The following is a 15806-nucleotide window of genomic DNA, read 5'->3' on the forward strand; positions in this document are numbered from 1 at the left end:
ATCACTGCTAAAGATAGTTTTAGAGAAGTAGAACATACTTATACCTCTCCGTAACCTCCCAAAATGATGTGATTTTGAAGCCAATGCAATATTAACCAGCAATTTCTGCCAGTACTAGTCTAGCAGCCTTTAATGTGCCATCTTAAATGTACTTAAATTCACGCTACATGTGTGGCAATGCATTGCATTTGGCGGCGTATTTATCACACGCACTGTCATCGACGCTGACCGCCGAAACCGTGAAAACCGAAAATCCTGTCGAGTGGTCGGTTTGCGGCCGCAATTGCAGATTGCTGTGGCCAGCCAGCGAGCAAGTCGACCGTTGAGGCAGTCAGTCGCCACACGCAATAAACACAGCCAGCGAGTAACGGCAGTTTGAGGCAGAAGCGCAGAGCAAGCGAGCAGCAATTGGCTGTGGAGGAGCGGCGAGCGGCGCAGTGGAGTGAAGGCAGTGCGTTAATGATGATTTACCAAATTATGCTAGCCACAAATAAATGCATTGTAGCGCGACATACGGCAACAACAACAGCAAACAACAACTACCAAAGCAACTGCAACAATCGTGCAACATTTGTAAATGTACGTGTGTGTGTGTGTGCGCGTGATAATGATAATTGTGGCAACAGTCGCTTTAATAGTCACACTAACAATATGGAAATATTATTAATTGAAAATGCATCGCGATATGAGCGTTGCTGCGTATCGTTGGCATGTGGCATGCAGCATGCGGCTGGCGTGTGTGGCAGGAGCGTCGCATTTTCGATAATGTGGTCGCCGGCCAAACGGTAATGCGGTATGCGCTAGTTGCATAACTATGATGGCAGCGAGGAGCAGCGTGGCATGTGGCATATGGCGCTGCTGTGCAACAATTGCCCGGCCGCAGTTACAGTCGCTAAATGCGATAATTGGCCAATGAAAGTAGTAAATATTTGTAGCTGATCGTAGTCGCCACAGCCGCTGCCGCTGCCGTCGCCGTTGTCATCGCCACTTAACGGGTCTTATCAGCTCAGTTGGCCTGCGTTGCCAATAAATCAGCGATGCGCTTTCCGACGCAAACACACAAAAACATGCGAAATTAGTTGTTGTTGCTTTATTGGCATGCGAATGCCGGAATCTATGTGCGTGTGTGAGTGTGTCGATGTGGCCATAAATGCGAATTCATTGACTCGCACAAATTATGTATTTAACAGTAATTTTATGATTTTAATGACTTGGTCACTGGTGCGTCTGTCTGCTAGCGATGGCCTTGTGGCAAGTGTGCAAGTTTGTTGCAAATTCAGTATACATTGATTTCAATAATAACTACAATTTAATTAAAGGCTCTGACAATAATTACGGCATTGCAACAGTGTTAATTGGCTTTAGCTAAAATAATATTCAGCTGTTAATCCACTGGCAAGTGATAATTAGGCGAATTTAATTGATTTAATCTTTGAGTGTTTACACAATCATAATTTGTATTATATTTAATATAGAACCTGATTGGTTGGTATGCTTGTTGTTATAAGTTGAGCATCTCGAAAGCCAAGCAAAGCATGATACTTTGGTATTTTGCGATTTTATTTTCGTTTGGTTAAGTTGCCTCGTTAGTGAATGTATTTAATGGTGTGCTTCGACAGCCATTCGAGATTAGGTATCTGGTTGCTTAATAAGGCTTTTAAATGGAATTTTATTTGGGTCCATGTTCTTTCTTTTTCATATTTTGGCTGGTTCTGTTGGGTTAGTTTCGGCACACCTAACGTATTTCAATTTTATAGCTAGCTCAAACTAACCATCGAATGTTGAGGTGTTATCTCCGTCGATATGCTAAGAAATACTCCATGCTGGATCAGTTCATCCGCTTAGTCGTTGGTTATCGAGATTTCAGATTGCTTTCCAACCAAGCTAAGACTCATTTTATAGTTTCAAATCCTTTTCAAAAGGTTCTTGTAGTATCTATAGCGCCATCTAGTCACTTGAGTAAGTGTTGGGTGGAACCCGACAAAGAGAAGTCGATCTGTATTGCATAAAGTAACCCCTACTTCCATTCGTTGTTTAGATTAACGTGCCGTATGACCTCTTTTATGACCTTTTATGACCTTTTTTAAGTTGTGAGACAGTTCTCCCTTTTTGTAACCATGTGTTGGCACTTTTCTCGTATATTCATATCCCCAAATGTATTCACCTGCCATTGACCTTCGATTACCCCAACTTCCTCGCACTTGCAATCAGCATGCTCCACACTAGTTTGCATAGAACAGCTCTCCTACTTATGCAATGCTCTTATCCTGCCTATTCTCCAGCCATAATCAATTTGGAAAAAAAATGCATTTGCAAATGAAGCGTGCAACGGCGACACAGCGATAACAACGCAATTCGTAGAAAACAGCGAAAAAGTGGAGAAAAAAATTACAACACAGGCAGAAGGATTAACGGACGCGACTCAAAAAACTCACAATTGAAGCATGAAAAACGGCCAAAGGATATGCAAACAGTTGAACTCAACTGAAAATGGAAGAAAGAAGCAAGCCAAATAAATTAACGCAAAAAATTTGCAATAAAAAAACAAAAACAAAAACAAATCGGATGCGAAATTGCAAACGACTATAATTGCCAAAGCGTAAATACAGAAATGTCGCTTATTATGTTTGCTTAACACCAATGCACCGCCGCCGTTTCCCCTCTCCTCCCACACGCCCACCATAATTTTGTCCTCAAGCGCTCGGCATCAGCACAAGTGGCAGCAATCAATGCCAGCAGTTGCACACACCAACACAAACATATATACATGCACCTCACCCCTCTCTCACCTCATCACACACGCTTCACTTTACTCCACTCGACTCTCGCTCGCGTGCCCTGTTTGTGAATGCAATTGACTGCACAGTAATAACAATCATAACAACAACAACAACAAATTATGAAACAGCCAAAGAAAGCAATAAAAAGCCATGCATAGGTGATGCGTATGAGAAAAAGCGTGGAGAAGGAGGAGGAGAGCAGCATGAAGATGAGCCAACAGAGTTGCCTGCGCGACTGTTGCTGCATAGAGAGCAGCAATGTTGTAGCGATGGGAGTACGGTGAGTCCAACAAAGCGCTTGGCTTGTGTTGTTGTTGTAATAAAAAAATATGAAACAGTTGTCGCCACAGCAAAGAGGGGAAGGTTAGCCACGGGTTGGAGTTGCAAGCGCTGCTGCTTTTGATGTTTCAGATATGTTGCAGCAACAAAAAACAATTCTTTAGCGGTTGTGATTATAATTTTGTATAATAAAACAACAAAAATAATATATTTATTAACAAAAGCAAATTGAAAACTAAGAATTTCATAGTTTTCTGGACTCTCCTAAGAAGCTTCGCATTTTTTATATTTTTTGACCCGAGAGACCCGAGAACATCCTTCCATCGAGAGGTAAATTTGAGATAAAAAAAATATTATGGAGAATCCACAATATTTCACCAAATAGCCACAATGTATTTGTATAACGGAAAGAAAAACATCTGTGTGTATACATATATAAAGTGAACAAAAAACTAACCTCAACAACATCCCCCACAACGTTACTATGCGTCCTTTTGGGTGGTGACGTTTGTTCGGCGAAAGGAAAAAATATGCCATCCAGCAGCCGCCATTGATGGGTGCGCTGCTTTGGTATAGGGCGGAGCCACATCGGTGGACTAAAAAAATTTACGAGCCGGCAAGCTGTAGTACATGTGTAGCAGAGTAGACTCACTTTTTCTAGAGTCCTTTGAAATGCGCCTAAAAAGAAATATTGCTGTGAACACTTTTGATAAAATCGCATAAGTCAAGAATTGTTGCTCTCCAGTAAGTGCGGGAAGAGCTAAATAATGTGGCAGAAATTAATGGAAAATGTGGTCTAAGCTACAAGTATCTAGCTAGTTTTGGTAGTTTTAGTTAAAATTAGTATCCAAGTCCAAAAAATATTCTCTCTGCTGCAACCTTCCGCATTGAAATGTAATTTGGACTTAGTACCTTTTTGCAAATCTACAAATTTTTCGCATTTTTTGCATCAAATTGTGAGAGCGCGAAGCTAACGAAAATACCATGAGAGCGCATAAAGAGCGAGAGTAGAAAAACTATGGCAGCCATTGTGAAAATGAGTTAAATTAAATAAATAAAAATAATAAATAAATTACTGTTATTACTGTAAAAATGTTAAAAAAAATCTTAAACTGTTTGTTATAAGAGAATTAAGTACTTTTATTGAACTATAGATAAAAGAGTACGCATCGATGTGAGTAGATGACTCTTATCTGTTCGGTGGAGTAACTCACTCGAATATTGCTAGAGTATTAAATGCGTTGGACTCCTTCATTTGCTTTTCTCCTTTTTTTTACTCAATTTCAGTTTGATCACAAAATCAAGGTCGGTATCAAATATTCATTGATAAAGTGCGATTTAATCTGTTCTGGTATGCAGAGTCACTTTGTAGTAGAAAATGGGTTTCTTATAATAATAATATATGCTTCAACTGATCATCACTGGTGGCGATAACAGATCTATAGTCGTTTAAGAGTAATTGAGTCATTGACGAATTGAGTTTTTGACGGTCGGACTGAATATATACTTATCTATTGATCAACCCCTCCTCCTCTTTACGCTGTCGGCGTCTAGTTTGTTCCGAGAGTGATAACGTTTCATAGATCTCCTCTTACATACGATTTCTTTCGATAACCGTTAAGCCATATAGATTAGATGAGATCCATCGGAAGTGCTTGGTTCTTATACATTATACCATGTAATAAGATTACATCATGGTCAGATCGCATCTTTAATCTTTTCTATAATTTCGAGATTCTTTCCCTTTCCAAAACAATAACATCCGACAGCAAAAACATTTGCTGTTTGCCAATAATAAAACACTTGAAAATTCATATCAAAATAACATTAACTTAACATTTACTATATCTCTTAAGGAAAAATATTCATTACAATTCAATATACTATAAAACTAACGTAATCATATCAAATCACAAATATGAGCCAATACAACTAGAGTACGCAATCATTCATGAAATAACAACGTATTTATGAGCTGATTAGACACTGGAGTGCCACTTATGACTTTTATAACCCCCTAAGTTTGACTGCTACCTATGGGGGAGGTATAGATGTATGAATTAACGGCAATCGCTTGTTACTTTATAATTCTGTTTACGAAACGCCATAAATGTGTTATCAGCGTCAAATAAATAACACAGAGTAGTAAAGGACTTTGTAGTATGTTGATTAGAATAACGCCGATAACAATTTATAGCAAGTCGGAGAGCTTTTGAAATCACTCAAAAGTGAGTTAAACTCGAACGGTGGAACGCAGCACAACCGACTCGTGTGGCATGAGTGTGACGCTGCTGGTGGAGACCTCATCGCTGTAATTTACCAAAAACAAAAATATATAAAATATGAGTTCGAACAAATATAATTAAGCTCTTTGTGGTTACTCACCCCCTCAGCCTGATGGATCGATCGGTTATCAAGACATACTCAAACTGCGCCGGCAAGTCAGCGAAGTGTTCGTGCAGATTGAAATTCTCAATGTGACCAAAAATGTTGAGCAGCGTTATATAAGTGTAATCGCCGCTTAGTGAACTGTAATAAAAGCAATTTTTAAGTATAAAAATATATTCAGAAGCCATTCAAAGTCGACGCAAACTCACCGCTTGACAGCCAAGACATATTGATTCAGCGCCTTAACTTCCGTCTCGCCATCTTGTAAGGTTGCTGATTTTCTTAGTTTTTGTAACTGCTTGAAGATGTTTAAATGACTCAATGCCACACCGCGCTCCCGCTTCACATTGACACGCTTGTAGTCATCAGAGATGGGTAACCATGTTTTTCGACCCGTCGTAAAACCGGCATTTGCTGCGTCGCTCCACTGAAAGGGTGTACGTGCGGGGTCGCGTGAACGCCACTCGTAACCCTCTTCCTCATTGTTGCATGCCTGTGGATCGACGGTCTCCTTCCAGGAGATCCACACATCAGTCATGCCGATCTCCTCGCCATTGTAAGTGATGCTGCAGCCGGGTAGTGTGAGCAAGAGTATGTTGAAGAGGTCAATGCGTTCCGGACCAAAACGTGAGCCAACGCGATTCTTGTCATGATTACCAATCTGTGAAGAAAAAGTAGGTAGATTACTACACTGTCATTTGAGTTTTATGACTTTTACTTACCACCCAGTTGGGCGTTCGGCCAGCGGGCATGTACTGGAACCATTTGTTGATCATTTCGGAGTAATGATGTGCATCGGAGTCTCCGCCCAAATTAGAAACCATTTGGAAGTTGAAGGGTATTTGACCACCATCTGCGGTCTCATTGCCATAGTAATGCATGACGATATCGATGGGTGACCAGGTCTCGACCATCAAAATGCTGTTAGAAGTAATGGATAAAGATTAAGCCAGCCATAAATATTAAATAGTTCCACTCACCGCTCATCGCCGCCGTGCTTGGCTTGGTAATCTTTCAAGATCTGGCGCCACTCATACACCAGATGCGGTGTCTCCCACTGATCAACCGTGTATATGTGGCGTACGTAGCCGTAATCCTGTGGATCCTCACTCCAGCCACTCACAGGTTCATCTGGATAGTCACCATTCTCATCAGCTTCAATTTCGAAGGCGTGGTAGATGGCATCAATACGAAAACCATCAACACCTTTGTCCAACCAAAACCGCAAGACATTCTACAACACAGAAGACTGTTAATAACGATACATATTCACTTTGTATTGACTCACATTCATGGCTTCGCGCACTTCGGGATTGCGAAAATTGAAATCCGGTTGTTTTTTGTCGAACTGATGTAAGTAATACTCTTGGCGTCCTTCATGCCACTGCCATGCCGAACCGTAGAAGACGCTGACCCAATTGTTTGGTGGTTGACGCACACCATCCACCACCTTACCCGGATGCCAAATATAATAGTCCTTATAGACGGGATCTCTCGCAGCCGATTTGATGAACCAATCACACTCATCACTTGAGTGATTCGGTACAAAGTCCAAAATTATTTTTATATTTAACTCCTTAGCCTTGGCCACCATGTGCTCGAAGTCCTCCATTGTACCGAACAGTGGATCGACTGCGGTAAAGTTGGAGATATCGTAACCGAAATCAGCCATAGGCGATTCGAGGAATGGCGACAACCATGTGCCGGCAATGCCGATCTCCTTCAGATATGGCAGCACACTGGTGACACCATTCAGATCGCCAACACCATCAGCATCGCTATCCTTGAACGAACGCGGATAAATCTGATAGAAAGAGGCCGTTTCCCACCAGGACTTCGCAGCAAATGTGAGTGAACAGCCACAAAGTGCTAATAAAGTCACCACCAAGAAGGCTTTGGAGGCCATATTGGATGTAGTCAAAAGTACGTAAGCGGACCGAACAGTTAACCAGACGCCGAAATGCGTCAAACTATTTGAGAATTCTGTTTGACTTCGCTTTTTATGCGCCGTTATCTACACTGTTTGGCAACTTTATCAGCTCAGTGGACTTCAGTGGCGATAAAGAGATTGATTAGATTGGAAGTATTATCAGAAATGTGCTAGTTGAGCTTACCGATCACCTAAAGAGCTGGCAATTTGGCACTACCAAAAGTACCATGGGTGGTACTGACATACTGGCTAATCTTTAAACCCCCCGTCAGTGAATTGAAGTAGTTGATTGGGCATTCGATCGGCACTCGATTATCACGTGAATGATAAAGCATACAAAGAAATGTGTAAAGAATATTTACTTCCCGCGTTCTTAATCCAACATTGTAAATCATCGTAATCTCAATGGATTGTTGTGAATAGAAAAATTCATAAAAAAACAAGTGCTGCATACCTTAGAACCTTTTTATATTTTTCTTTTAAGTAAGCTGGATTTAATTTCAAAAATATATCATTAGAAGAGCATGCAAAATCACCAGTTCCTTGGGTTAACTAAAATATAGATCGGGTTCGGGTTTCAGTTCGCTTTAAAGGCTGGAGTTGTTTCTGTATAGAAGAAAACCAAAATGGATTCTTGCGACTTCCCATTTGCTTGGTTCTTTTTTTCGATCTGTTCCTTAGTTAACTTTTTCCATTTATCGGCCTGTGGATATCCAAAGTTACACCTCACGAACATTTGAACAAATTTTTTGACTTTCCTGGCTCCGATCACATAAATGGAGAGCTCCTTAGATATAAAATCCGTCTCATAGGCACAGTCTACAATTTCTTCAGTAATCGTCTAGGTTTGGGGGACCTCAAACAACGATTATTGAAATCACTTGAGTTACACTCGCTCTACTCCTCTATTTTGTTATTGCTGCAAGTGACTAAATAATCCCTCTAACAGGTGTTTCCAACATCTATGTACGCTGTGTGTGTATTCAACATTCTCGAAAAGTTTTGCCAAAAGTAGACATTTCCTTTTTGATATTTGAAAACAGTTTGGTTCTCTCGACATATTTTTTTTTGTATTTTGTGTTTTGCAATTCAAAGCCGGCAACTGAGTCATTTCCCTGTCTAAGATTTGCGCTGAATGAAGCCAGCACAATGGCATTGCTCTTATCGTCTTCCTACCACTTCCTACGCTCTTACGCTTGCTCTGCACATCCGTCCCGCTCCCCTTGCCCGCACGTTGGCTTTCTTGTGGCTACTTTGAGTTTGGCAGCAGGAAAAAAGAGTTGGAACTGGCGTTGCTGTTAGAATTGTTATCGGCATATACGTCTTTGCCTTTGTTTTGCATGTGGTCGACGGGTATGCGTGTGTGTGGGTGTTGGTGTGTGTTCGACAGTTAGCTTCCCAAGCTGAGTGTATAAAATTTCACTTTTTGGCTGCTCCTTTGCACCCTTTTCACACAGCAGCCGGCAAACACCACAGCCGGTCCACCGTCGGCAAGTCGGTCTTGCTGTCTGCGGGCGGAATATGGATAAAGGACACGCTTGTGGGTGCTGAAGTGCAAAATATTTTCACTTTTTCCCTCAATCACAAACACACACAACCACCCGCAACACTCACATAAACCTGTTCTTGATGGCATAAAGGGAAAGTATTTTTGTGTGTGGCTCAAATGCTTCTAAATGCAAGGCTCGGTTGTGGGTGTGCGGCAGTGTGACTGGATGGCTGCGGGGCTGGTGTGTGAAGCGGAAGCCAAGTTTACAGGTTGGCAGGATGTCGCAGACGTTGTCACGTTTGTTTGTAACAATTTTGAAGGTTAAATGGTAACACTTAAAAATTCTTTCAGCGGGCTAAGCACAGCCAAGAGCTCTGCAAGCGCACAAACAAAAAAGCAATTTCGGAGTGCGGGATAAGAGGGAGAACTGCTGTGGCAACAAAAGTGGAGAAGACATGCAACAACTGGCAGTTAAGTTTTGTGGAAATGGCAGTACACAAGGTTGGTATTTGGGTCAAGGACACGGAGCAGCATGTTTGGGATTTTGTGTTTCTTTATTTTTGCTTTGAGTGTGTTGGAATTTTGTTTTCATTCACAGTTTAGGAGGAAGCTATTGGAAGTTTTGGAAAAATTCTTAAAGCGGCAATGCCAATTTGCTTTAAAAAGTTGATAGAAATCATGAAAATTGTCTTGCTTTCTTCGTGCCTCTCACAATTTGAAGCCTAAATAGCAGTACTTTATTTAACAGCGTGTGAAATTCCTCAGACTAAGGCAGCTTTTGTCATCGTATATAAAAGAGGAACGCACTAATATTTAATGCCACGCAGCAGCGGCACTCTAAAGATTCATACGCCATAAATTCACTTCCTTTCACGTGCTCATCCCTCAAAGGATCGCCCCACGCACATGCATTCTTCATGTGCGCGCTCATTCAAAGCTTTCAAAAATCGCATAGCCAAATAATAAATGCGCGGAAGGCATTTATTTTGCAGCCCTTTAAGTTGATGCACGAAATTACTTATTAACAAAAACAGCAAAACAAGCAGCAACACTCGCTCCCCACGCTCCTCGCCTACGCCTCCAGCAGGCGTTGTGTCGCCGCGTCAGCGCCAATGCCAACACCCGCCCTAAAATCGACTTCCCTAGAATGTTGCGAGGCCGAAGTGCGCGCTTCAGCGCCGGTGCCATCCCACGGCTGCAGCCAATCGGCGCAAAGACGCCGCGACCGGCACACACCACGCGACCCAATCGCGAATTTTCGCGACTTCAAGCGCAACAACAACAGCTGTAGTAGCAACAGCATCACATTGCATAGTGGATGCTGACGCGCAAGTCGAAGTTGGGAAAAATAATGAGCAAAAAATCAGCACGAAATTATTTGCGCCTTTTTTAATGAGCAAGCGCCACCGAGTCGGTGTGTGAGTGTATGTGAGAAGTTAGGCACAGCTGGCGGTTAGGGTTGCGAACATGTCTAATGTGATGACGACGCTTGGCAGTCGGCTAGGAGCACATTCGCGTCGGGTGTGAGTGTCCTTCGCGTGAATCGAAGGCATTGGAGACAGCTGAGCGCAGAATGCTAAGCTTCCTAGATGGTTGTACAAGTGGCTTCGCAAGGAATGCGGTGGGCGCATTAGATAGCAGTTGAGGCCGATGGGCCTCAGTGCGCATACTTCAGCTGAGAGAGCGCAAAAGCGAGAGCTGGAGAGCTTGTTGTGTGTACTTGAAGGAGAAATTGTGACGTTGTGATGAATTGAGAGCACCAAGTGCAGAGAGAAGGCGAGAGTTTAAATATTTTTGTTTTATTAATACCGTTATTGCAGGGATGATTAGTGCATAATGAGCTATTTGGCGATTGCTGGTGGAGAAATGTGTTGTGCGATGTCTTTGCATTTGATAATTTGAATTAGAAAAACTTACAGTTTTTTAACAAGCTCTTTAAGAATATCTTTTTGTGACTCTTGGCTTAAAAGTTGAAAAATTATGCATTATAGTGTTGGAAGATATACTGAAAGAACTCTAGACAATATTTCAAAGCTGTGGAAACAAAATTTATGTGAAGATCAAGAGTAATACCCTTCTCCACTTAACTAAGATTTCGAAGATTTCCTTCCGTTTATCCCAGTTAGGATTTTTGTCGAGTTTCCGAGCCCAGCTTTACTGAACCCTATATATATATATTAAATATGAAGGTGATAAACCTCCATTAATTCTTCGGAATCCTGTTGGCTGCTTACCTTTCTGTATTGACAGTATGAGAACATAGATTTTCTGTTGAAACCACCTCCCATCAGCTCTTTCAAGCTTTCATATTTCCTTATTACCAGTACTCACACCACCTTCGAACACTAGACCGCCCTACAAAGTGCTCACAACGCAAATAAGTGCCTTCCTTTCGACTATCGGGCACGTCAGGTCCAATCCGCTCATGCCAATGCCTCGTCTTATTTACCTTCTTGACGTACTTTACTTGTATCTTTCCCTTCCCTCGCCCGTCTGGCAAATGGTTAGCAGCCCGAACTTATGGACATCCGATAACTTGTAGCCTTACAATTTGGATTTCACATTTGGGTTCGATGCACGCGCGTTTATGTGTTTGTGGCTGCTTATGCGGGGTATTGGCATGGCATGGCACTGTAGTGTAAGTGTAATTAAAATCCCTTGATTAATATGTAAATTTAATGAGATTACGAATTCAGCGAACAAGATTAGGAGCAAGGCAACGAGTACAGAGCGAACGCAGTGACAGCCCAAGCTCGAGACAGTCAAGCAAACAAACGGACTGTATAATCATGCAAGTAGAAGGAAAGATGGAAGTGACGGACTACATACGAGTGTGGATGAGTAAGAGAAGGAAGAGTGTGCCCTTTGATTACTGCAGACATATATGCTGAAATAAACTAAGCAACGCCTTTACATTACACACTCAGGAGTATGAGGTGGAATACTCGGAATATTTTGCTTGGTTTGCTTCTTCATGAGAATGCGACTGGCAAATGTTTCAACTTAGATTTAAATAGTAATTTAATATAATTTTTGGAAAAAGTAATGCTATTATAATAATCTGGGTCCATTTTATGTGAGTTTTTGTGAGAAGCGAAAAGTTTGAGACTCGACTTGACTCATTTGGTTTTCCCTAAGCCATCAGCAGAAGCAGATTCGGTACTTTGACTATCTTTTTGTGTGGCTTTAGGGCTTCTTTCTTAAATTTCTGTTGTATCAGTCTAATTTTATCTATCAAGATTTTGAGTAAATTTTTAAACCCATAATTGCTTCCCCTTGGAAGAAACGATATTAATCGTATCAACGGAATTTTTAAGTTGTTCGTATAACTCCTTATTGAAAATATATATTATCATATGCCATCGGAAAGAATCCATTTATTTCATTCCATATTTGTACGAAATTAATTAAATTAATTTATTGCATATCGCAGTTAACACCCTGCAATTTTCTAAATTACACACACAATAAAACAGAAAATGCAAAAATAAAAGGAACTGCGAGACTCTCTCGCATCCCACAAATGTTATCGCTATATTTTAATTGCGCATGCGTAGCTTTCTTCAGCACCACCGACCGACCGTACTCAACTTTGTGTTGATCCACGGGCTTAACGCACCACGCAGAGCTGTTTACCCGACGCGCATGGCCTGATTTATGGAACTGCTTAATTACAACAATATACACAAGACTACAACAAAAACACCCAAACATATGCACACATAATAGGCGCACGGTGAATTAATGAAATCAGCTGCAGCGGCAGTCGGCAGCAGCCGGCGACGCGATTTAATCCTTGAAAAGTTTCGGAAATTAAAAATGAGCGCAAAAATGAAGAAATAAAGCTTGAAAAAAAGCAAGCAAAAAGCGAGTGAGTAAGTATAGTGAACGAAGGAGGAAAGGAAGCGCGAAAAGCGTACACAATTAAAGAGCAAACAGCAAAAGCAACAATAACAACAACAACAGCGACCGATCATGCAGCGCTTGCGCAGTCTGCGATTTTAATCGACTTTAATCGAAACGGCGCACAACCGCCGGATTCACAGGAACAGCAACAATAAACAATGAATATAATCATTGCTGACACGCCCACATGCAATTATGTTTTTCGCTGCAAAACCAAATAAGTAATGATTTCGGATTCCTTAAAACGCACATATGTATGAGCTCCATTATTAATTTTCATTATTTGCCAACAATGAGCAGGAAATGCAAAAAGCGCTCTTGTCGCTTGATAATTACGAAATTAAAACTTAAAGAAATAAATCAAAAATCAGACATTAATGGAACTCGAGCGGAGAGTAGCAGCATTTTAATTCCAACACAAAGTCTGGCTTATTATTAATGCATTAAGGGCAACTGTAGCTAATTATGCGGGCATTATTTCTGGGCAGGTAGCGAATTCGGTTGAAGACCAACGAAAGCTCCGAAGATGGATTATAAATGCTAATAAGTGCTCAAGAAGTCACAAGTCTCTGATAAGCGTTTTGTAGAATAGAATTTGACAGTTGGATGTCAGACGACGAATTAGAAAAAAGCTCTTTCGAAAAAAGCTCTTTGCTAAAAGCTCGGATTTGAATGTACATTTGAAAAAACCAACGAAAGGTGGATTATAAATGCTAATAAGAGCTCAAGAAGCCACAAGTCTCTGATAAGAAGATAGAAGGTAGAATAGAATTGGACAGTTGGTTAGCGACGAATTAGAAAAAAGCTATTTCGCAAAAAGCTCTTTCTTTAAAGCTCTTTGCCAAAAGCTCGGATTTATATGAAAAGTAATTCGGATGCTTTATCTTACTTCTGCTTGATGACGAACAAAGAGTAGTAACGGTAGAAGTGGTGTTGTATATTAATCATTCCCTGATGCCTTGACTTTATATACAAAGATACCTTCGTTGCAATACATCCTCACAGCCATGTGATTGCATTTGAAGCTCTTCGATATGGTACCTAATTACAGTATAAACTTAAGATCTTAAAAAACATGTGGCAGATCCTCAGACATGTTTAGATCTAAAGATAATACCGCTAAAGTTTTGGTTCCAACTATTTTTTTTATTTTCAAAGACACGTGTTCCAGACAGGTTCAGCAAAATAAAAGCAAGCAGTTGTGCGGTGTAGCTAGGTTAGAAATTAATGCAATTAGCGATGCTCCTACTTTCGAACTGTCATGCAATTATATACGCGAATCCCATTTTATTTGCAACCCGCTTTGCGCTCCATCATTTCCACTCGACTAAGAGGCGCTTTAATTATTGTTGTAATAATTTCACGCAACAACTACGGCAATGAGTTCGACGATGCAATATAAATACCCACTAAATACACATATGACCGAAGATTTCATGTTATATTACAGCGGCACACACTCACACACACACAGAGAGAAGCAGCGTTGCAACGCGGTCCAGGCATATGAGAGCGTCCGTCAACAGAAAATGAATTATGTTATTTGAAATTAGTTTACAACCTCACAACAGCCAGCTGAACACCGCGCTGACCACTTTCCTGGTGGCTCCCACCTCCTGAGGCGCTGCGCATGCGCAAATCTACAAAGCTGCTCGCCAGCCAGCCAACCGCACATCCAGCGCGGCCAGGCATTGAATGGCCCACTATTCGGCGCTGCATATGTGACTACTAGGCAGCAGCTGCTGTAGTTTTTGTTGGGGTTTTCATGCGGCCGCTTGAGTTGCTGATATATTCAGGTTAATTTCAATAGTTGGCATGTGGCATGCCCCGCACCGCGCAGCGCTCAATTCATTTCGTGCGCATTGACAGCAGACGTTAATGGGAAATTACAAGATGGCATTGGCACAACTCACATTATAAGCTGTAATTAGAGAGCTGCACACACACTCACTTAACTTTCGCGCATATGAAGATGTATTTTTAAGGAGTTGCAGCCGCGTCCGCGCTAGCAGTTGTTGGCAGGAAGCGCGCGTTCACATGTCGCTGGCCGCTTCACGAGTTTCGCCGTGGCACAACAAAGTCGTCTAGCTGCCACAATTTGTTTTCATAATTACAGCAGCGACGGTCGCGGCAGCAGCGCATTGCAAATTTGTGGCAATGCATCGATTATTGGTGATTGCCAGCGCAACAATAATAATAACTGCAGTTGTGGCAACCGCAACCACAACCACAGCGGCAAACAATTTATGCTTTTTTATCAATTAATTTTGTTTGGCGCAACATGCGAGGCTAAAATTATAAACAAAATTTGCCGCTCACTCCCTGCGCTCGGCGGTACTCGGTGGCACTGCGGCCACTTGCATAAATTAAGCCGCAAAACAACCGTTTGATGCCCCATGGACCTGTTTCTTAAGTGGTCTACAAACAACGTTGCCGTTAATGGTAATTCGCTGCCGCTCGCTCACAGCCGCCCAAACCCCCTTCCTCTTCGCCCCAAAACATTTTAATAGTTTATGTGATTTTCTACGCATTTTAAAAGTTATTTTGCTCATTTTTATCCACTGTTGTTGTTGTTGTACCGCAGCCACAATTAATGGTGTCGATATTTTCTATTATAATTTATAATTTCCTAGACACGACTTTATAGATGATTTTCGATGTGCTCATGTACATCCAATTATCATTTTGTGGCCGTAAAACAAGCAAGCTAATGTCCCGCTCGGCCCAGCTGGTAATTTGCAACAAAGTTGTTGTTGCACCGAGGCAGCATACCACGCCAGTTGCATATTCATCGCATACAAGATGGCCTCAAGCGTTATATTATGGAGTTTTGAGCTTTTAGTGGCCACTCAAGTGTCAGAATGAAATTAATAATAGCTAGAGTCTCTATTTGAAGATATGCTGGAGAGAGGGTTTGTAAGCGCGATTTTTTAATGAATCTCTCTCTGGGCTTTCGATAAAAATGTCATGTATCGTATAGTCTGGCACCTCCAAGTTGGGAAAGTTCAAAAAGAGTGGAAATGAAGCGAGAAGT

General features: G+C 41.5%; 2 protein-coding genes across 5 annotated transcripts in view; one reads left to right on the forward strand and one right to left on the reverse strand.

The window, feature by feature from the left end:
• The window catches only part of LOC105213350 (pneumococcal serine-rich repeat protein), a 289615-nt gene that overhangs the window by 139389 nt on the left and 134420 nt on the right, over positions 1–15806 (forward strand). The window lies entirely within an intron of this gene.
• Positions 4870–7431, reverse strand: LOC105213351 (maltase A3). The gene is made up of 6 exons (XM_011186089.3): positions 6736–7431; positions 6428–6681; positions 6170–6368; positions 5657–6108; positions 5445–5588; positions 4870–5368 (listed from the first exon to the last, which is right to left on the reverse strand). Exons 1-6 carry the CDS (start codon positions 7351–7353, stop codon positions 5293–5295), a joined length of 1743 nt encoding a protein of 580 aa, XP_011184391.1. The 5' UTR covers positions 7354–7431; the 3' UTR covers positions 4870–5292.

This window comes from Zeugodacus cucurbitae, chromosome 6 (assembly GCF_028554725.1).
Source record: "Zeugodacus cucurbitae isolate PBARC_wt_2022May chromosome 6, idZeuCucr1.2, whole genome shotgun sequence".
NCBI lineage: Eukaryota > Metazoa > Arthropoda > Insecta > Diptera > Tephritidae > Zeugodacus > Zeugodacus cucurbitae.